Genomic DNA, 22,603 nt, shown 5'->3' on the forward strand with positions numbered 1-22,603 from the left:
CTTTTTTTTATTATATTAGAATAAGTATTCTCTCAGATTATAATTTAAAAAATTAATTTTAAGAATAGTTTATCTGTCAGAATTAAAAGAAGTAAATACTAGTTTTATATAAAATATTTTTTTAAATATAAAAAGCTTTCCTGATATTCCTGAATCTATTAAAATTATATATTTTTTTTAATAAGATTATAAAGAGACTTAAGTAATCCTAAGAAATTTAATATAAATTAATAATAGAAATTAATAAATCTAATAAATTTATATATTTCTTTAACTATCATGGGTGGCTCTTATTCTTAAATTATATAAATTTTTTTTAAATTTATATTTATTTTCTGTCCAGCTTTAATAATAAATCTAAAATATTTTATTTTTTTCTGTTTAAATTTATATTTATTAATATCTAAATATAATTTAGTATTCTGCAGCTTAATTAAGACTTTTTAAATTTATTTTTAATATTATTATAAGATTTTAGTTAAGAAAATAAATATATTATCTAGATAAATAAAATAGAATTTATCTAAGTATTCTTATAAAATTTAATTAATATATTTTTAAAAAGTGCTGGAAGTATTTATAAGTTTAAATAAAATAATTAATTATTTATAAAATCTATATTAGATATAAAAAGCTGTCATTTATTCTTATTCTTTAATAATATATATTTTATAAAATATTATAAAAATATTAAGTTTAGTAAACTACTGTACTTTCTTAATCTAGTTTAATATTTTATAAATTAAAAATAATAAATATTAGTTCTTTTTTATAATAATATTTAATTTATAATAATTAATACAGAAACAGAGGTCTTTTTCTGATTTCTGAATAAAAAATATAAAAGTTATAATTAATAAATTACTTATCTAGATAAATTTCTTATTTAATAATTTTATAAATTCTTTTCTAAATATAATAAATTTTTTTTAAAATATATTATATAAGAGCTTTTATAGAGACTAAAATATTTTTTTATTTTTTTTTAATTTAATAAAGTAGTTAATACCAGATCTATAATATAAAGATAAGATTTTTATATTTTTTAATTTAAATAAATTTAAAAATTACTAATATTATTCTAGCAGCTTGTTCTTTAGATTTAATTTAGATTTAATATATAAAACTTTTTTTATATTCTTCAGAAATATAATAAATATCTTTATTCTTAATTTTAGTATTTTTTTTTCTTAATTTATACTTAGAAGACAGCAGCTAAAATCTAAATAAAAATATAATTAAATTAAGATATTTATATTATTTTAATCTGGATCTAGATTATCTAAAAATAAATTTAATTTTAATTTAATTTAATTCTTTTATCATAGCACTCTAGTTAAGAGAAATTTAAGATAATATTATATTTTAAATTATAATTAAATATATATATATATAATCCTAATTCAGTATATATTCTAATATTTAAATATATTTAAATAATATAATTAATAATTTTCCTCCCTCTAATTCCAGATACTGGAATTAAAATAATAAAAATTAGATTTAGCTTATTCTTCTTTATATATTTTAAATTAATAATATTATAGATAAGATATCCAGTATTAATTATAATATAAATATTAACTATTTAATTGATAATAGTCACCAAAAGTAGTAGTTTAAAATTTATATATTTTTTTTTAAAAATTTTTTATTAAAAATAATTCTTTTTACTTAAAGATCTCTATCTGTAATTTTATATAAAAACTATTTTTTTTTCTAATTTTTATCTTATTTATTATCTATAATCTCTTTTATTAAATATTTCTCATGCTCTGTAGCGGCTGCTTAAATTAAAGATTAAAATATAAATTTTTAATAATAATTTTAAATTAAATATTTATTCTTTTTATACTAGAGACAGAGACCTGTTTTTTTTTTATTATAATTTTTTAATTAAAATTTACTTAATAAAATAAAAGTTATACTGGTTCAGGCTCTTAAATTAAATTATATATTTTTATTTTTTATTATTTATTATTAAGATAGTATATTTTTAATTTATAATATTTCTTATATTATTTATTAAAGTTATATAGAAATTATAAGCCTGTATATATAGCTAATAATTCTAATATTTTTTTTAAATATTATTTATTTTATATTATAACTATATTATTAAAATTAATTATAATATTTTTTATAAAAGAGACTCTTCTCCAGATTAATAATAATTTATAATAATATATAACTAATTAAATTTTTTAATATTATAATTTTAAAAATATTTTTTTATATTACACTACCTGCCTGGGTCAGGATAATATTAAAATTTTTTAAAAAATTTTTAAAATTTTTATTATTTTATTAAAGAGAGTATAGCTTCTTTAAAACTCTTATTTTTTAATTTTTATTTTTATAGACTTTATCTAGTTTTTTTATTATTTTTTTATAAGTAGCTATGCTGCTTATACTTTAATATTATAATAAAATTTTTTTTTCTATATTTTTCTTCAGTTACTTAAATATATAAGTTATCTGGAATATATTATCTAGATATATAATTAAATTTATAAAAAATTTAAATTATAAATATATTTTAAATTTAAGATAATTTTTCTTATCCTATCTATTAAAGAGTTTAATTTCTGGATATATAAGTCTTAGTTATAAAGTTATATATTAAAAAAAAATAATAATATTATAAAAAATATTATTTACAGCTTAAATATTAATAATATTTTATAATTTTATAATATATTAGTTCAGCTATTTATATTTATTTTATTAAGCTTGTTAGTAGTAATTTTACTAATTTATTATTTATTATTTAATTTTCTCTAGCTTATTAATAAGATCAGTAAGAAATTATAACTATATTATATTATTTATTATTCTTTTATTTTATTTTATTTTATTTTATTATATTTTATTAGTTATATAGTTAGATTCTATACTGTAGATTTATTTAAAAAGCTATTTTTAATATTAGAGATTACTCCTTGGTTCTAAGAATATATTATCTATTAGATAAAAAGAAATAGCTGCTGTTCAAAACAGGATCTTAGAAATCTTGAGATTTTATATATTATATTTAATCAGCAGGCGGTAATAAGGCTGGTTAGCCAAGTCCTCTAATAAGGGCTTGTCCTGTAACATTTTGAAATTATTATAAATTATAAAAGATCTGGAATACCGAACTAGTTATCTGACTGATTAAAGTAGTTGGTATTTATAATTAAATTTCTAGCTTTTTAAGAACTTGGTCAGGATCTAGAAAAATAAGACTAGTAGTTTTAAAATTACTAATTATATTATACTTGCTTAGAGTATTAGATTATATCTAAAAATAATATTTAAGAAAATTCAGTTTATTAATATAATTAAATCTAAGATATATCTTATTTTTAACTAGACAGCCATACATGTGTTTAAAAGAATTAAAATAACTGATATTAAGAGATTAAAGCAGGTAAGATAAATACGGAAGTATATAAATAGATATAATATTATTTTATATATAAAGATTATTAAATTTAAAAGTTAGATAATGTTACAGGACAAGCCTCTACTAGAGGACTCAGCTAACCAGCCTCATTGCTGCCTGCTGACTAAACATAATACACAAAATATCAGGAGCTCCGAGGCCCTGTTCTGAACAGCAGCTATTCCTTCTTGTCCAACAGGCGACGTACTCTTGGAACCAAGGGGCGACCCCTAACAGATAATTTTTATAATTATTTAAAATAAATAATTAAGATTAACTAGCAGAGTGTGCAATCAATAAAATAAAATATTTTTTAAATTATTATAAATTAATAAGATTAGTAATTTAATTATTATTACTAATTTTAATTTTTTAATCTGTAGATAGATTAGTATTTTAGAATTATATTTACAGATATATCTTATTTTTAAAAATTAAAGTTAGAAATAAAACTGATCCAGAGATTTAAATATATTTAATTAAGATTATTCATTCCTGATTTCCTGGTTATATAAATAATAGCTTATTTTTAATCTTATATCTGGTAATAATTTGTAGAGTTCTAATAATATCTATTATAAATTTTATTTTATTAAAATTATAGATATTATCTGGTTAGATTCCGTGTTGAAAAATTATTATTTAAATAAGATTAAATTATTCTTATATTATCTTAGAATTCTTGTACTTAGTCTGTTAATAATTATAATATTTTATAAATTTTTATTTTAATTAATTATATTATTTAATAAAGCAAGAGACTTAATTTTAACTAATATTTTAGGAATTAGAACTATCTCTTTTAGAAAATAGAATATTAATTATATCTTATACTTGAGAAGATCAGGGAAATACTTTATATTAATTTAATAATAAGATTTATTATATAAGATATTCTTCTTTATTAGAAGTCAATTTCTGAGTATTATTAGAAGTTTCTTGAATAAATAGAATACTATATAATTAATCTTATAAAGTAGAATATAGGATAGTAAAGAAGTATATAGTACTATAAATACTGTTAATTTAATATTTCTTTAGAATTTTAATAATAAGCAGAATCTTGCTCTCCTGCTTTACTGTATTTTTTAATATTTTAGATTATATTAGTAGCATGGTTGGTGGTTGAATAGCTTTAAATAAAGGAGAGGAGAGAGGGGGGAGGGTGTTTGTATGTAGGTTCAAATGTGTTGGGTGTGTAGTAGGTGGGTGGCCGGTGCGGGCGGGTGGCCGGCGCGGCCGGGAGTTACGTTAACTGAACTGCCTGAGTAAGCTTATTTATAATATAAATATAGTAATATTGTGAGAGCCGATCAAATATGTCTTATTTAGTGTATCTAGACTAGAATATCGAACATGAGATTGAGGAGGAAAAGAAGGAAGTATAGAAAAATATATATAAATAACGAAGATAAGTAAATAAAGTAAAATAAATAAAGTAAATAGAATTATATTATATAATCCAGTTATATATCTTTGAATACTGCTTATTATTATATTACTCTTTTTATTAGAACTGGCTGTTCTCAGCCAGCAGAATATTATCATTCTTATAATCTAATATAAACTTATCAGTCTCAGCTGCGGTGAGCCACTGCAGCAGTTTTTTAAAAGAATCAGAACAAGTGGGATTCTTTATATAATAATTTTACAATTAAAAAAAAGTATTCTTAAAATTCCCAGTAAAATATTATATCATAGAAATTAGAATATTGCTGAGAACTATGTAGGTATCCTGGGCAGGAATCATGGGTTTGGTCATGGTGGGTAAATATTGGAGTTAAGAATCAGAGGTTCGTGGTCGAGGGATAGGAGACGTGATTGTTGTTGATTACACTAAATTTAGGTGCATCTTGCACTGCTTTTACTTTAGTCAAAGTGAGATGCTTTTGTTGCCAAGCATTTTCTTCGGAGGAGTGGAGGTCCTTCGCCAGGAGATGTTCTTATCCAGGTAGCGTCGGAGGAAGAAACCTCCGCCTGCTTGCCAACTCAACTGAAACCGCGCAAACGGCCACAGAGTCCTTGGTTCAAGCTAAGCGGTGTTTCATAAAGCATTATCCAAGATGGGAATTATTTCCTGACCTCCGATTGGGATATGGAATTCCTTTCATCACAACGTCGTGCCTGGCCATGAGTGATTCCGCCCCTAACGAGCCCCCTTGATTTTTTTTATTGACCAGGGTTACATATTTGTGGGAGATCTGTAGAATGAACACGAGCCGACCTGACCCCCGGGCTAGAAGCTCGTGGTATTGGTATGGACAGACATCTCCTCATCATTGCTCACAGCGCCACCAAATCTCGCGCCCTGCTTATAGATAACGTTTAAGAGGAGCCAAACTTTGAATTGGCGTTGCGAACGTACGATGCCCGACGAAGTAAGTCACGATGGGGAACATGCATAGTGACGAACACTTGTACTCGAAGCGGATAGTCTCTTGAAAAAGATTTTAATGAAAAGGAGTTGGTTTGATGCCTATCTTTGGCTGCTGGAGGTGCCAATGCACAACTCCAGACTCTGGCCCCCTTATCAGTAAATGTAGAGACTGGTTCAACCGTTGAGTGACCTGGTGATACACTTGATCTGCAATGAGTGTAATGCAAGCCAGTATCTATCTCCAAATCATCCACGTGGCTCAAGAATGGGCGTATCAATGTTATATTGTGTGGGAATCTCGTCAGCTGCCTCTGGATATAGCTGATAGGTCCCAGTGTGTGCGGCTAGTTAAGCACACTTCCTAGAGGGGCAGCAGATTGCATGGGATTGCGATAGGGAGTCCAAGCATCCACAGTGTCAGATGCGGCTTCGTATGGGGGGCTAAACCGGGAGAAAAGCTTTCAAATATCACAGGGAGAAGTCTTAGGTGGGAAACAGACGACGTGCTGAAACATTAACAGACGGTGAATAAAAGGGTCTCTCTTGGCCAACATCGTAGGCGACGCGACGGCAGAGAAATTGACTCGCATCGGCGCTGCGACTGATGCAGGGAACCATGTCGTAGCAACAGCAACTATGTGCGGCGAATTCGATCCTCAATCCGTTAATAATCATTGGTACGAGCTCATTCCAGCCATTTTTGGGTGTACTTTGTTTTCGCGCAGTGGTGGTGTCGGTGTAGATGGGGGATCGGACGCGATGAAGATCTCCGGGCGCACAATGTGCAATGCAACGTGCAATAAAAAATGTGGGGTCTCAGGAAGAAAGCCCTCGTGAGGTCGCCCACGAGGCATCTACGAAGGATTGGCTACAGACGTTGTGATTGGCCAGTGGGTGCTGGGAATAGCTCCGAGTCCATTTTCTATATTACGGTATTTGACCATACGGCCGATTACGTGATAGATTACATAGATTCCTGTATATAGCAAAACTCGCAGCCGGATGGCCTCCCTGTCACAGGCGCTCGGCCGGAGATCCCCAAGGGACCTGCATCCCAGTAAGGCTTCAATCAATCAGTCGATCGATCGATTGATCGATCTCCGGGTGCGGGTCTCCACAGTCTACGCGTGTCAAAAACCCTGCGAACCATCATCCGATCGGTTATTGCCGATTGAACAAACCAGCCAATCAAAGACATAGTCGGGCTATCTTCATCCCTCAGCCCCTGATTCACCGCACGCAAACTCAGTACTAGCTAGCAGGACCGGAGGCTCAGTCCCCCGGAATGTGGAGCCTGACGAACATGTTCAATTTCATTGCCGATATATGAAGACAATGTCATCTAAATCTAGGGAAGATCCTCAGTGATCTTGATTAGAAGGCACGCGCTCTGTTGACACTAACCCTTAAACGTCATGCCCCCTACACCGCGAGGCTTTCGCTGGCCATTTCGACTCCCCCGCTTCGGCGCATCCTCGGTCGCAACATCAGCTTCACCCCAAGGAGCGTAGAACCTCTGCACTCGGCAATTTGGGTTTGAGCCAATTGGCCCCGAGACCGAACCTTTGTTTCGTAGTGGACACTTCACTGCACCTCGGCGGCGTATACGTCAATTGCTGGAGTCCTCTGCTCTATTTTCGTAATCTGTCAGCCTAGTTGGGATACATATCTTCATATTACGTGCTAGAGCTCCACGTGACAATGCGACCCAATCGGTGAGATGAGATCACTCGTTTAGCTACTAGCCTCCGGGCCCTATTCTGGCCTGAGCGAAGGCCGGTGTGCAAGCAGCTATCTTCCGATAACGTCTTAATCAAAGACTTTCTAGCCTGGACCAAGTCTCATAGCGGAGTCTCTTGCCCGATGCAAGTTGTGATATTTAACCTACAGCCTGGTTTTAGCCCTTAACTTGAGCGAAAGCTAACCACCTGGAGCAAAGGTCAGCTTTAGAGGTTCAATGGCTATGGTGCCCTTTGCATTGCCAGAAAATCTTGACTAGTGGGCTTGGGCTAGATAGCCAACCTCTCTCAAGTAAGGTTGCGCTCTGCCAATCCTCTAACTTACTGCTTCATCCACTATTCGCCGGAGACTTGTTCATGGTCCATGTACGTCCCATCATAGTGCTTCGCCTCCCGATCCTGCAATGAAACTACTTACATGCCACCTGTTCAACATGAGCAACAGAGCAGTTCTACTAGCAAACAGGTAAGGTTAAATTATTTGCTTTACAAAAAGCCCACCGGGCCTCTTTGACTAATGATCATCGCCTGGGAGTTCTATAGGAGAAACCGTATACAGTTTGATAAAAGGCCTTAACCCAGAAGCACATAAAATTCCTCTTAACTACAGGCTATCGATCTCCTTGTCTAATGTACGGGCTAGGAGCTCCTGCAGGCGCTCCGTATTTCCCTGTTGCTCGAGGCCATAACTCTCGGGATCCATTTCCAGGAATCCCATGATGGGTTCTCCGTCCTCAGCGACCGGGTTTGCATGCGTGGGAAGAGCTAGGCGTTCTAAGCTCTCGTTCAGTTGGTCCGCGTTGACCATGATGCCGCGCCGGTTCAAGGTCATGGAGTACTCGATCAGCTCTGCCCGGGCGACCTCCCACTCTTTCTTGACTCCAGTTAGCTTATACCATGAAATCGGGGCTGACACAACTGAGTTCGGACAAACCTTGTCCAGGAGGAAGGACAACTGCTCCGACCTCCTCTTTGAGCCCCCACCATACCCGTGCGTCAAAGTGCTGATCATAACCTTTTTCAACTCTCGGTAACAGAACATGGCGGAAAATAGCTCAGTCTCATCACTCAGCTGGTTGCGGATGGCCTGTGTTGTCAGATACCTCACTGAACGAAATTTGGCATTCTCCGCCATCTGAACTTTCACGTTCAGTGGCCCGAAGGAAGTAAACGCTTGTAGTTTCTTCATCTAGTTGCTGTTAGTGAGAGTTATGGAACAAATGTGAAGGTTTCTTGCCAAATAGTCAAGGTCATTATAGGCGGAGAGCTCGCCCCTGAGGCAGGGGCCCGCATAGCCCACGACCAACATCACAACTCCGGCCCAATTCTTTTGCTCAAAGCGTGCCAAGTACGTATACATGGCCTCGAGATCGGCGCCCTCTACACTTACCTGCTTTTTATCGGTTGGTAGTTTTAACTAACAGTATCATAAATAGTTATTAGTTCTCTCTCTCTCCGGACACAAAGCAGATTGACATACCTGCTGTTTCACCACGGTAACGTCCCTCCACAGAGGTTCAGTCTCGATGTACGTCCAAAGTTGCTCCATGAATTTACCGATATGGTCTGGGAGAGAAGTGATAGTAAACTTTGGTTGGATATTAGTCGATCCCTCGTCAACATGCCTCCATGGCCGTGGGTTAATCTCTGCTCTAAAGGCAGACTTTCCTAGTTCCTCTACCCAATCCCAATTTTTCAGGGCGTTGGATGAAGATCTGGGGTACGAGAAACTCTGATCCGTCCAATAGATCACATGTTGAAGTACTTTCTTCATAGGCTGCGCTATTAGTCGGTTCGTTCGAACAAAGTCACTCCTACATTTGTTAGCAGGCATTGGGAAGGTTTTAGCTGGAGCCCGCGTACCATCTGGGGCAGGTTAGGCCGGGGTTTTGTTGCATGTTGATGAAAACTTTATGATACTCGACATCGGAAAGTTTAGTCAAGAACCCGGGACGTCTGGTGTTCACTTGAGTTGAACCTGTAGTGAACGTGTCGCCTGCGAGGCGGGGCAGTGTCCACTGGTTGAACCATTTCTGGTTTAACGATAATAGGCCAGTCAGACTGCCATCCTCGTGGTCTGCCTTGGTCGGAAAGAATAGTCTCCTCAAGAAATCCGCTCTTGGACCCTTTTCCATCGCTGCCAGAACAGTTTCCCAGTCCGCAGATGTCACCTTTTTACCCTCGAAAATCCGATCGCCGAATGTCAGAACGAAATCGATTTCTCGCGCCCACAACTATACGAGAAAAACTATTAGTATCAGGCTAACTTGGAAAGACCATCCGTGACTTACTTTTTCCAGCTTCGTGCTGGCGATATCCTCCGCAGTTGTGAAATTAAAGTATTTCTCCCCATAAGGTGTCATAACGTAGCTGCGCCACAAATCTCTCCAAAAGGGTGCCGTAGTAATCGCAAGAACTCGGGGCCCTTGTGATCTGTTTAATCCATACGTACTTTGTAACCAAGGCCCGAAGTTTCCTGCTTTCAGCAATTGTTGCCGTTCGCTCTCCGTCTTTGCGGCTAGATCGTCCAATATGGATATAAGAACATAGCCATCGGAATCGCTCTTGTTCGGATCGTCACGGTTTCCCTTCAAGGTGGCCAAAAGATCGCTTTGCATCTTTTCTTGCTCGTAGATGTCGAACGCCCAATAATAAGCCTGGTTAGATGTTAGTCTTCTGACTCAAGTTTAGTTTCGTTATGCTTACCTGAGGAGAAGGATGGAGAAGAGGGCTGCCATCAGGCGTGAGTCCACCTTCGGTCGCAGCTTTCTCCTGCTCAGCCAAAAGTGTCGATAGTGCGGATCGCCTATGTTGCCCCGCAATCAGTGCAGGAAGTGGTAGACCTTCTGGCCACGTATCCAAGTGAACAAAATCATGTAACTGCCCGCCGTCAGCGTTGGTCGCTTGGCTTCGCGCCATATCAACAGTCTCTGGATCAGAATTTGGACCAGCATAGGCCGCGAGGAAGGTTTTGTAGTCATCTTGCTTCATGCAAGCTTTCATACGAGTTTCTCGAAAGAACCGACGGACGCCCAGCTTGAAGCTGGCAATTAGTTCGCCGACATGTCTCATGTCAAGTTCCCTGTTCGTGTACGTCTCAGTATCAAGGAACCTTACGTCAAAGGCTATAGTGCCCAGGTAGGCATCATGGACCGCTTTCTGATTAGCGTCATCTTTCAGCTCGGTGATTGTGGCAGCCTCATCTAACTCGAGTGTGTTGCGCCGACGCTTCGCCATCGTCTTTAACAGTAGATGTGCTTTTGGAGGAGCAAAAGAAGTAGTTTAGATGCTGGTACTACAGTATTGAAGAAAACGTAGGATGAGAAGCTGAGGTCAGGCTAGGTTGACAAGGTGAGAGAAAGAAAAATTGAAAGGTAGGATGAGGAGGTGAGGTCAAGCGACGCGGATTAGGTGAGAGAAAGTCTCAAGAACGCAAAACAACAGAGACCGAGATGGTGTTACTCCCAAGTAGTGAATTGCTTTCATTTGGTATGTGCTTTCCAGGGACTGTGTGGGACGCGTTGCGATATACCCGGCATGTGATAAAAAAAATGAAATACCGTTAGGGAGATAGCAAGCCTCCTACATTGCAAATCTTCATCTACGAACTACGGCCAAGACCCTGGGGACTGCAGATTCTGTTTCGATAAACCTAGCTAGAGTTAAGCCATCGGCATCATATAACAAGTTCACTAAAAAGCTCAGTAGCCATGATCGACATTCCACGAGCTGAGTGCATCTGCCATAGCCTTTTGGAAATATGACTTCTTAACCTCTCTCAAGTGAAATTTGCTAACCCGTTCTGAAATTGGTGTAGTGATTTCAACTGAATTATCGAGACACAGATCGTTATCATCATCCTCATCATCGTCTCCATCGGCTGGCTGCCAGCCTGCACCAGCGCACATTGCAGCCAGCCGATGGAGTGTCCACTGGAGGGCAAAGAGACCTTCATCAGGAAGCTGTAGTTTTTGGGGATCTGATGTTGTGATAATAATGGTATCCCCCGAGCAGATGACAGTATCTGAATCGTTATTGTAGAGTTTCAGATTAGGAGTGGCTACATCAACATGGTGCGCTCTTCCTCCCTTCTGGCTTGTTTCAGGCATCATTATTGGTGATATAGTAGAATTTCCTTCACTGTCATTGATCAGGAGCAAGGAATTGCCGGTAGCGGGAAGTCCCTTGCCACATAGCCAGTAAAAATGCAATTCCATGGACTTATGGTCTTCTGATACCCGGAATGGCATCAAACCAAACAGCGCTCTGTCCCAATATGTATGACAATTGGGACTCAGAGCTACTAGATTTCCTACTGACATGAGGATACTCTCCTTGCCTTCGAGCCATCTCTGGATTGTCTCTTGCGACCAAAACATCCTCAGCAAGGCTTTAAATTCGAGGAACTTGAGCTTCTTGGTAGGTGTAGTAGTGTCACAAACCGAAGCCGGTATTATATGGGCGGCTTGCAAGGGATCTGTCGCCTTGGAGATGATACAAACTCGATCCCGATCAAGGCACTGCACCTGAGTTAGAGTCAGAGCAAAGGGGATCACAGGGAAACAAGTACTAACAGCCTCACTCAAGTCTTTCCTGTTGATCACCTTCTTAATCTTACTTGATATACTGGGAGAGCTAGGAGGCTCCATCGCTTCATATTTGCGCTTCTTTGCGACGGGCTGGGTTGGGGAACTTTCTGTAGGCGTCGTAAATGGCGCTATACGAGATGCCGTAGGACTGTTTGCTAAGGAGCTTTCCATACTCCGTACTGGGGTGACTGCTCCTGTCCCTGGTTGTGACGCTGCGAACTTTCCTCCTATTCCAGACCCAGGTAGATCTATAATCCTAGGTGAGCCCATTTGCTCGTAAGCAAAGATACTATACATACACATTGTAAGAATTCTTGCGAAGCTCCCCCCGTTGTGTCGCAACAACGTAGACATCACATCACGATCAAATTCTCGGGAATACCATTGGAGTTCCGATATATCTGCGAGCCACATCCCAAACCAAATCGGTGTACTGATCTGTAGGGTTCCTTGGGGGATGTTCTCGGCTAGCTCGTATGATCTTATAGATTCTAGAATTCCCGTTAATAATTTCAGACGTTCAGGATCGTTGAAGCCCATGGAAGGCCCTGAAAATGAAGACATCTTTGGAAAATCTTCTGGAGAGATGATAGATAAATGCTCGAGATGAATAAGTGTTCGACGTGGAGATTAGTGGTTGGATGGGACTCAATATGCACAACTCTTGTGTCAATGATGTAGAGCAACAAAGTAGTTAGAACTGAAGGGAGTGTGGGAATGGTTCCTGACACGTGACCATGCCATTCCGGGATGTCAGATGATCCGCCGCTGCGCCCACGTATTCTGTACCGCAAAATCCACAAATTACCTTGCTTATCTGGCCGAATATAACCTGAGCGAGATTGGCCGGCGTGGATTCAGCCTGGATTTATGGACTGAGGTGAAAGGCCTTTAGATATACTCAACGTCCCTATGATTATGACATCTTCATGTAACTGGTGATAATCCACATCTAGCAAGTAGATCCTCCCCGCTAGTGTCGCTGGACCTTCATTTAGGCCTAGTGAATCTCTACTCAAAGTACTGTCTTCCGTCCGCTAGGATGTTCTAGCGAGGCCCGTCTTCTGATGTTTTGTTCATCTGCAGCCTAGCTTGAGTGAGAGAGTCTCCGAAGCCGCATGGCTCGCAAACATCATAATTGATGTGAGCCGAGGATTAACCTTGGAAGATGAAATTTGAGACTTTCACTTTACCTAATCATCACCTAAGCCTTCGCCACCTGTGCCTACACGCACCAAGCAACCATCATCCTGAGATCTAAAATGATCATATACATACATTAGAATCCATGACTGCCATTTCTATGGATACCTGATGTATTGTCTATATGTCGGCGCCCATTCATGGGGCATGGAATTTGAGTAGTTACTCACAACCTAAGTTTTGTAATCTTGTTACAATCCTTCCATTTGAAAGTCGGTTGAAGTTTCATGCACGATGTAGTCTGCGCACAGCAGCCAAATCTTTTCACCCGAAAGCCCAAATTGGAATCACTGTCCGGGGTGAAAGTTCAGCCCACGCCGATGCTAATCTCGCATAGCTTATATCGTCACGCGAGCTAGTTCCTTGGGGAAGGTCACCTCAAGGTCATATCTAAGCGCGGCCTAATCTTAACTCAACGCCATCTGACCTTGAACTGCCTAATAGACCTCACAGAATGCGGCACCGAATGAGCTGATTGTGAAACAAGACTCGACTTAGTCCATGCTGGGATATTTTCAGTGTACGCTGAGCTGCAACCTCATGGTGAATTTTTTTTTTCTCTTGAGATATGACATGCCTAAGGCTTTATCTAAAAATCTGTGTGAAGGCGGCGCATTGAATACAAAGCAATTATTTTCGGGATACCGTAACTGGGAGTTCCGTCGCCCACCGTTGAAGTGTATTATGTGTAATCATCTCGTAATGGCGAACATTCATCCAGTGGTCAACCAAAGCCAGGCATGACTCGAACTATTACTTCGTCCAGGTGACAGGTTACTGCTAAATATTGACAGATAAGCAGACCGTTGTCGGGCACAACGTCGAAGGATGTTTCTTCACACTTCTGTTACTCTCTATAAGGATGTCAACTAGCCTAGTATAGAAGCCACTGGTAGTCATGCTCCAACGGGCTTTGAGCGAATCTGGGCTGGGACAGCATCTTCCAAAGTGTCATTTAAAAAGAATACACAAGGTCCTGCATGACGTCAATCGCACAACCTTGTCACCGAGAGGCGAGAAAGCAGTGAAAAGTCTAAAAAACTTGACAATAACGATGGAAAAATACAAGGTACATAGCCGTAGGTCTCAGGCTGGAGTACAAGACCAAAACTACGTACAAGTTAATCTTGTATGATCAGCTCACACAATTGGGGGTTAACTAGAGGAGCAACGTCTATGTTTTCGGGAAGCACAGCATCTATACACGATATACCCCTGGGGGTAGTTGACAAATTAATGTCGGATTGTCTTGCGGAAATAAATTGTGGTACGTTGGAAACCGGCCGTTCGAGCGGCTTACTTCCAGTAGGAATGGCTACAGCTGCGCCCCGATGAGAACCGCCTTGTAGTCTGCTACGCCTAGTAAACAGGTATATCAACGGATATATGAGCCCTGAGTATGAGAAACCTGCGAGGTCAATAGAGCGTATTTCAGAGAGCCAGAGCAGCTGCTAGCGACACATTAGAGCTTAAAGTGCTGACACGGACACGTCCCACGGAAGCCTAGTTATAACTGACCCTGCAGCATTACATCTTCTCTTTGGGAATACGTCAAATACAAATAAGCAGCCCTCGTACATATTATTGAAGCCACTAGATAGCCTTGGTTTTACTCCGCTTAGGAAGGAACATGCTTTTCGCCGGAAGGTTATGTACCAAAGTCATGGCAGTGAAGGTGACGGAAAGCCCAACATTCAAAATACACAACCTGAACCAACTAGTCGTATTCGACTGCATCAAAGCCCTCGCTACATATGAGCCAATAATAGCCATTTGTACCTAGCAGCTGAATATCGAAGAACGATGGGGGGCTCCGGTCTAACATGACCGAGTAGCTAAATTGAAACAGCTTCGAAATCATGGAAGATCTTTAAAGACAGGCTCTGAACCAATGCCTTAACTCCTCCAGACACCTTTTCAGGTAAAGCAAAAACATATCCACGATCCATCGTTACATTGCCTTCGTCTGTTTCATAAAGCTCCAGTTTCAGTGCACCTGGTCTATACAACTCGAACACAATATGGCATAGAGCCATCCATGCAAGACTTTTTTATCAGGAGAGTCACATCAGCAAAACTTCGCTTTTTAGAAGTACATATAGACGGCCAGGGTACGGGATGAAAACTTACTGCTTCCCAAGGGCAATCCCTCGATCCTCTACCAACTGGAACCATATATTCAGTTATTCGCGGGTCGTGGTTCTCTTCAGTGTGGAACCAACGCTCGGGCTTGAATTTTTCTGGCTCGGGAAGCACTTCTGGATCCATGTGCATCCAGTAAGAAGACATCCCGACTGGGATCTATATCATTGTGAGCAGGTCCACCGTAAACTGAGGATCAGCGTAGTCTGTGCTTCGGGTACTAACCCCCTTTAGAATAGTCCATCCTTCTACAACAAAGTCATTTTCGGGAAAGACACGAGTCACCTATTTCATAATACCTGCAACAAGTCTGGAGACTGGATCAGCCATCCGGTGATATGACAACAACCACTCCCTGTGGCCTACTATACGTACCGTAAGCTTTATTTAACACAAGCATACAGATATGGAAGCTTTTCAAGCTCTGTACACATTACGTCAGGCGCTTGATCCTGGCTCAGAAAATTGCTGATCTCGCTCTGCAGGGCTTGCCGTTTCCTGTCATCTAGCGCAAGGTTCACAATAATCGTCTGCAGACAATTGGTAATAGAGTATATCCCGCCTTCCTGGATAAGCTAAATTTAGCGACATTCGAGTCAGCTTGACACTCAATACCTAAAAGCGCAGATGGGAAGACTGCAAAGCTGTCCACCCATATCATATATATCATTTCTAAATTGCCGCTTGATCGCCTCTGCCCGGTCAGATTTGTCGAAATCCGCAGTTTGGGCTGGACGCAGCACACCCTCGAAGCTCTGCTGGTATTGAGATTTCTTTTCATGCTTCTGTTAGCCGGATATAAAACAGCATTGTTGGAAAGGCTTCGATTATGATGCGTACCCCGTATTCATTCTTTGTCGATGCTTGTTTCTGAAGAAATCGTAAGATCCGCATTAATGAACTCCTGGCAGTATATAATAAGAGATGCGTCCCCGACATTTGAATAGAGGAATTGGGCTACATACCTTGCTGGCTTTGGGACCATACCCAGTAAGGGAACAGTAATTACACCCTGAAATTTGGCTTTGAACCTGAAGAGATAGGGAAATGTCAGCCAAGCACACTGCATCCAGAGATGGCCCTCGATAACTGACCAGGCAGCGTTGAACTCTAGATGTGAGAGATATTAAGTAGGTTCTTCGCACACTGTTGCTGAGACAAGGTCTGTTTGCCTTGACACTTAGTACCAGCTTTCATAATTATTAATTTCCAGAAGGCTGACCTACCCATAATCAGTAATAGTAGAGTGTAACTTAGATTAACCGGCTCCCAAGTATCCTTGAACTCGCCTAATCGTGAGGTGAAGCTCTTGATACACTTGACGACTTGCAGTTCGGCGGCGATCGTAGACGCTCTCGAAAAATATTTATCTATGGGCGCTCGTACTACCAAGCGGTGGACTTTATGTGTTTTAAGAAGCTCTATAAAATCTGTAGATAACAAGCAATGCGAATTAGATCATGTCCGTCTGTGCAGTAGGATCAGAACAAAGAGGAAAGACGACGGTAGTACTCGTAGGTCATCAAAGAAGAAGAAAAGGAAAAGCAAAGCAAAAGTATGCGAGGAAGAACAGACCTTCATAAGGAGTTCCTCGGTAAGACCCTGGGTACAAATCATTCTTCCGAGCTCCGCCCATGACAAACAAGTGTTTATGATACGACGGGTCCAAGATGTGAAGTTCGTCGGGAGATACTTGGATAATAGGGCCTATACATATCCATTATAAATAAGCATTTCATAAGGTTACTGCTTCCACTTGGGCTCTGGAGAGGTTCGAGCATGGACTTGGAAGCATACCGTAGCATTGGTGCATCTCGTGAATCTTCCGATAGAACTGGCCCGGCTTAACCCAGTCATGGTAGAACTCATACAAATATGTAGCCTTGGCCAGAGGCGAACCCGGGAATCGACTTAGCGGACTCAGCCAGAGACGATACGTTACAAGCATGGTGAAGTAGTATAGTAGACCACCAAGCTCGTCGTAAGGTAGACGGCAATGTCAACCCACGTAAGGTCGCTTAGAAGGATCATGATGCTTGCTGAAAGCAAGAAAAGTAATCGGTATAGCAGACTTCGGTCGTTTACCTCGTAAGACAAAAGTAATGAAGATTAGCCGATTCAATAATACTATCCTAATGCAACATATATGAGCACTCGAGCATTATAGATGTGCTTCTGCAGCTTATATACCATTGACGCCCTCTACAATCTGCCAACTGTGCTTTAGAAGCAGAGGTTTAAGGTTATGATGATGCAAGCCGGTGAACTTCTGCGATTTTATAACTCTATACTATCTAGTATATTTCAATCATGACGCTGTCATAGACGTCATAGAGATAGCATTTGGTATGGTAAACCTTCACTGTTGCATAGAGTTCTCAATGTAACACAAGCATTATATTATTAAGGTTTGTGGCTTACACCCAGTACCATAGATATTGATTGGAACTATTATGGCACAACTCGCTTATACTCCATCCTTAGTAGAACCGCTCTGCAAAGGTGAATGCCCTATAGCCAATACATTGTGCCAGAGTCGTAGCAGACGGTGTAATCTCAGGAAACGGTTACGCCTATTGTTTGCTTAAGTGCATGAATAGTGGAGTGAAGATTTCTAAATTATTCGAAGTATAAATATACAATAGATTGACTACCTCCTATGCTTTTCAGCATATTTGTTTTCGATCGTATCCATACCATAGCATCTAAAGCAAAAATGGCACCAGATACTCATTACCATGACAAACATGATGCTGCCTTCACAGAACAGCTGCATGGTACCTCAGGCAAAGCCGAAGGAATCTTAGCCATGCGGAAAGACTTTCGAACTCATCAGGTGGTGCTACGAGTACTTCAGGTACTTCGCAAAAAGCACCTGCAAGTGACAGGTGCGGATGGTTTTCGAGCCGATTGGATAGTTTGAATGGAAAAGTGGGACTTTATATGACCTCATTCACCGCCCGCGATAGGATCTGGCAATTCCCCCACCCATCAAGTGGGTCGCGGCGGATGAACCTGAAGATCATTAGTCCTTATCTCTCCATGGGCCTATCCTTGATACGTCTTCTGGACAGCAGGTGGTCCGGGCAGCGTCTTTTCGAATAATGCAATGACAGCCACTTTCAGTCAACTCCTGGGCATAAACCCTCTCTGATTCTGGCACTACAACTGGGTAGTTCATCCTTTGCCTATTTTGTATTGCTCAAGCCCAGTCACCAGAAGAACTGCAAAATGGGGATATTTACTCGTGTTGACCAGCCACCTGAGGACGATGAGAATAAGTCCTATACGAACGAGACAGCTGAAGAGGAGGGACTATTGAGCGCGCCTCGACCAAGTACACGATTGCTCTCGAGAAGCTCTTGGCTTAAGGAGCACTCGATTAAAATCCACCTCTCCCTACTTTTCTTGAATGCCCTTATGCTCATCGCTTACACTTTTCCGTGGTCTAAGCCGACATACATCGCATATCCGGACATCGCAACCAGTCAGTACATCCCTCTATAACTCAGTTAGAATATTATCCAGCTCATAACCCATCAAGGTCCCTTGAAAAGTGCCGTAGAATATGAACCGCGGCGCTTAGAAACCCTGGCCATATACCGACATGACGGGTCACTGAACCCAACAAAACCAATGCCTATAACGGGCCGCCGCGACCGGAGCTAGAAGAAGCCTGGGATAAACTCATGAATAGTAGGTGGTATAATCAATTCTACACTTAACTTCCAAGAAAGCAACCACTGAGATATAAAGTAATAGATACCAATATCCGAGTCACTCAAGATCAATAAGGAGAGGATTTCGCCGCTCAGGACAGCATAGTTGAGCTGAGTGACGGCAGCGGATATTATGTGACTGTATCCGCGTATCATGGGCTTCACTGTGTCCAAAGGCTCCATCATTACATCTATGCCGACCACTATTACCCGGGACTTAGTGAGTTTGAGGCTTTCATGTTGCGACGACATACGGGTAAGTGGTGACAGAGAGTGCCTACTGAAGCCCACGATGAAAACACAATTTTGACTGGAAATTCAGAGCATTGCCTGGACTGGCTAAGACAGTACGTCTAGTGTCACCCAGACCTCTCACCCATTCCAAGTCATTGGATGACAGAGTAAGTTTATTCAGATCCCGATGGCACTTGAAACAAGTTAAAGCTAATGCACGATCCCCAGTGGCCCCTGTCCTGTTGCGCCAGACGACGGCCACTGTCAATGTGTTGTCTGGGAGAACATCGAGAAATGGATGGCTGAACATTCTTTTGATCCCCATGAGCCCGGAATACTGGTTCACCCAATATTCGGTATGTCGGATACATAATCAAACATTACTGGGTGCTAATACTAGATCAACAGGTAATCCATACACCGAGAATGGGACAAGTCATAACCTTGGAGTGGTAGAGCTGGGGAGTGGGGGTTTACTACACAAAGGGGGGCAGCACACCAAGAGGGGTGGCGAAGGCAACTAGTAGAGGGTGCACTAGGGTTGGAGCTACCTTAGCTTTAATTTTACGAGAGAATTAGCTCCGATAGTCCAGCGGTAAACTTTCTCAAATATCACCTCATTCTTCGACCACGTAATCCGGAGCTGGTAATAAAATCTGCATTTGATATTAGGGTACTTTTGGCAAGTTATGGGATTGGATAATCGCTGGTATCGGTTTGGGCCGGTCGATGCACTGATGGGTAAGTGTGAACGGCTTCCGCGCCATACAGATAAGGCGACAAGTGCTGCACAGCAAAGAAGCCAAAGCCATCGATGGAATTGTGAATCGGTTTTTGTCTCCCATTATCGTCTCACTCGTCTCCACATCCAGCACTACGAAGTCACAATACACTATAGTTGGCGTAGGTGCTGAGACTTTACCGGTATTTTACATTACGACGGATGTTTTCTATCAAGATGTTAGCTATCAAAGTCATGCATGTCCCCCTGGCTCGCATTATCGGATTCACACTATGAGCTCACACTTGCTGCCTACTCACAGACATGGGCTATTGAGCCACCCCTCTTGTCCCATCTACCCAGTTTCTCTTTCTTTCTCTCGACGCCTCTGAATTGCATATTTCTGCTGCGCTCAAACGAGTCGATCCGTCACAACCCCCTGTCCTCTCCCCTCCTCCATCGTATACCATTTCTACACCACGCACTGGTTTAGAATTAAGATCCACAAGATTCAGTAGAAAAAACATCATGGAATCACCTAGCACCCCCTTCCTGCCCAAAGAAGAGGAAGCTAAATCTTCAACAGAAGAAGGCTATACCTATCAAGAGCACACACTTAATTCCAAACCAACGCCCTGGCATCGACAACCCATATGTCTCACCACATTCCATGTGTTATTATACCTGCTTGCGACATGGGGATCTCTTTCACTCATCTCCTTTATCATACTTCCATTTCCATCGCCCCAAGCAACTATTCCCGACGTTTATCGCCCTGAGACCCTGCCTCCCGACCTACCCATCTGCGATTGCGGGTCTACAATCAAGGAGGCCGTTCATCGCAACTGTACATACGACTCCCTCGCCACAGCCTGGCTCCCACCCCACTGCCGTGACGCCGAGTTAACTGCCCGCTTCGATCGTTCCGGGCCCGGGCCCAATGGCGAATGGAGCTGCTACCTCGATGAATACGGCACTGTGCCCATCACCAACGATGAGATCGCACAATTGGCGGAAACAGGAGGCTCCTTCTGGTCAACACGGGAATGGCACATCGCGCATTGCGTCTTCTATTGGCAGAAGTATCGTCGGATGGGGAAGACCGGGGTGGTTATGGAGGAGAGGTTCGGGAGTTTGAGTCATGTGGAGCATTGCTCCAGACTTATCATGAGTCCGGTGCCGGCTTATTTCTTCTTTCTTTCGGTTCCCGTGGTGTTGAATTCGAGTGTTGAGGTTCAGCAGATGCCGTCGAGATTGTCTAGGCCTGCAAACAGCCATGTCATCTGCAATTCATACATCAAGGAGCTAGTCTACGTCTGTCGACATGAAATGGACGTAGGAAACATATCTATCCTATGATCCGTCAAGGGAGAGACACATCTTGCCGCCCAATGCAACGGCATCCATCCATCTTTATCGACCAACCCCAGATATGTGTCCTGGTAATCAGGATGCTGTTTGTGGCCCTCCAGGACCTCCTCCACCAGCTCCACGACCCCACTAATCACGGCGTAGTGCAATGCCGTGCGACCCATCGAGTCTCGAGCCACGAGGGCATTCTCACTGGGGCTTAATGCGTAGTAGTGCTCTAGCCCCCGATAACATACGAGATGAGCAGGAGTCCTCCCAACCGAGTCCTTGCAGTCGGCATCAGCTCCTTCCGCCAAGAGAAGCTTTATGACCTCCGGCGCGCTACTCAAACACGCCTTGTGCAAGGGCGATTGCAAGTTCCCGCCCCAATCGTTGACACGAGCCCCATTATGAATCAAATACCGAATAACCTCCAGGGTCTCCTCCAATCTGGAGCCATCGACTTTACGGCCGCAGGCCGCCTGCAACGGGGTCTCGCCACCCCCCGGGGCCGCAAAATTGACATCCGCCCCAGCCTTTGCCAGGATGCGCACCATATTCGGGCTCCCGTACCGACATGCAATATGGAGAACTGTGCCTTCTTCCACGACTTTATCCAGTTGTCCCTTCACAACTGACGCCAAATATTCGGTGACGGGCTCATTGTTGGCCCGTACGGCGACCCAGATCGCGCACTCCCCTTTCTTGTTGGCGTCTTCTGGATTGGCGCCGTAACGGATTAGATGCTTGACAGTGGCCACTTCCGTTTTCTGGTTGATAAAGTGCAGGACACCAATCCTCGAACTGCAGTTCCGGTCTACATTCGGTTGGTACTCCAGGATCAATGGTACGGCGGCTTCACAGTTATGCTTTACGGCCCATTCGAGTGGGGTACAGGATTGCCCGCACTCGCGGTTGATATCCACGCCGGCCTTCAACAGCAGGGCGACGATTTCGGTGTAGCCGTGGTAGATTGCTGTTGAAAACAGTTCCTCTCGTCCTCCTAGATACAGGTCCGGCTTAGGAGTGTTGGCCAGGAGGGCTCGGACCACCTCAACATGATTACCTTTGCACGCGAAGTACAGAGGATATCCACCTGAAC

General features: G+C 40.9%; 6 protein-coding genes across 6 annotated transcripts; 2 read left to right on the top strand and 4 right to left on the bottom strand.

Moving 5' to 3' along the window:
• Positions 1-8,147: 8,147 nt before the first annotated feature.
• Positions 8,148-9,906, bottom strand: BO79DRAFT_262547 (uncharacterized protein; the record flags this gene model as incomplete). The annotated part of the gene is made up of 7 exons (XM_025686599.1): positions 8,148-8,417; positions 8,478-8,630; positions 8,685-8,716; positions 8,762-8,960; positions 9,024-9,357; positions 9,407-9,777; positions 9,835-9,906. 7 exons carry the CDS (start codon positions 9,904-9,906, stop codon positions 8,148-8,150), a joined length of 1,431 nt encoding a protein of 476 aa, XP_025540911.1.
• Positions 9,907-11,244: 1,338 nt separating this feature from the next.
• On the bottom strand, positions 11,245-12,788 carry BO79DRAFT_286572 (HNH endonuclease signature motif containing protein; the record flags this gene model as incomplete). The annotated part of the gene is made up of 3 exons (XM_025688483.1): positions 12,432-12,788; positions 12,118-12,380; positions 11,245-12,069 (listed from the first exon to the last, which is right to left on the bottom strand). Exons 1-3 carry the CDS (start codon positions 12,694-12,696, stop codon positions 11,245-11,247), a joined length of 1,353 nt encoding a protein of 450 aa, XP_025540912.1. The 5' UTR covers positions 12,697-12,788.
• A 2,615-nt stretch (positions 12,789-15,403) lies between these two features.
• Positions 15,404-17,425, bottom strand: BO79DRAFT_216259 (cytochrome P450; the record flags this gene model as incomplete). The annotated part of the gene is made up of 10 exons (XM_025683308.1): positions 15,404-15,412; positions 15,466-15,636; positions 15,703-15,762; positions 15,853-15,858; positions 15,915-16,007; positions 16,318-16,381; positions 16,443-16,587; positions 16,704-16,898; positions 17,053-17,184; positions 17,275-17,425. The coding sequence occupies 10 exons, from the start codon at positions 17,423-17,425 to the stop codon at positions 15,404-15,406; spliced, it is 1,026 nt and encodes a 341-aa protein (XP_025540913.1).
• Positions 17,426-19,350: 1,925 nt separating this feature from the next.
• BO79DRAFT_216260 (uncharacterized protein) lies at positions 19,351-19,954 on the top strand (the record flags this gene model as incomplete). Its single annotated transcript, XM_025683309.1, has 4 exons — positions 19,351-19,416; positions 19,554-19,597; positions 19,659-19,786; positions 19,839-19,954. The coding sequence occupies 4 exons, from the start codon at positions 19,351-19,353 to the stop codon at positions 19,952-19,954; spliced, it is 354 nt and encodes a 117-aa protein (XP_025540914.1).
• A 719-nt stretch (positions 19,955-20,673) lies between these two features.
• Positions 20,674-21,510, top strand: BO79DRAFT_144678 (uncharacterized protein; the record flags this gene model as incomplete). The annotated part of the gene is made up of 1 exon (XM_025678391.1): positions 20,674-21,510. A coding segment is annotated over one exon (837 nt), but the record flags the coding sequence as incomplete, so codon positions are not given.
• A 74-nt stretch (positions 21,511-21,584) lies between these two features.
• On the bottom strand, positions 21,585-22,553 carry BO79DRAFT_113632 (ankyrin repeat domain-containing protein; the record flags this gene model as incomplete). The annotated part of the gene is made up of 1 exon (XM_025677923.1): positions 21,585-22,553. A coding segment is annotated over one exon (969 nt), but the record flags the coding sequence as incomplete, so codon positions are not given.
• Positions 22,554-22,603: the final 50 nt, after the last annotated feature.

This window comes from Aspergillus costaricaensis, assembly GCF_003184835.1.
Source record: "Aspergillus costaricaensis CBS 115574 unplaced genomic scaffold BO79scaffold_11, whole genome shotgun sequence".
Classification (NCBI taxonomy): Eukaryota; Fungi; Ascomycota; class Eurotiomycetes; order Eurotiales; family Aspergillaceae; genus Aspergillus; species Aspergillus costaricensis.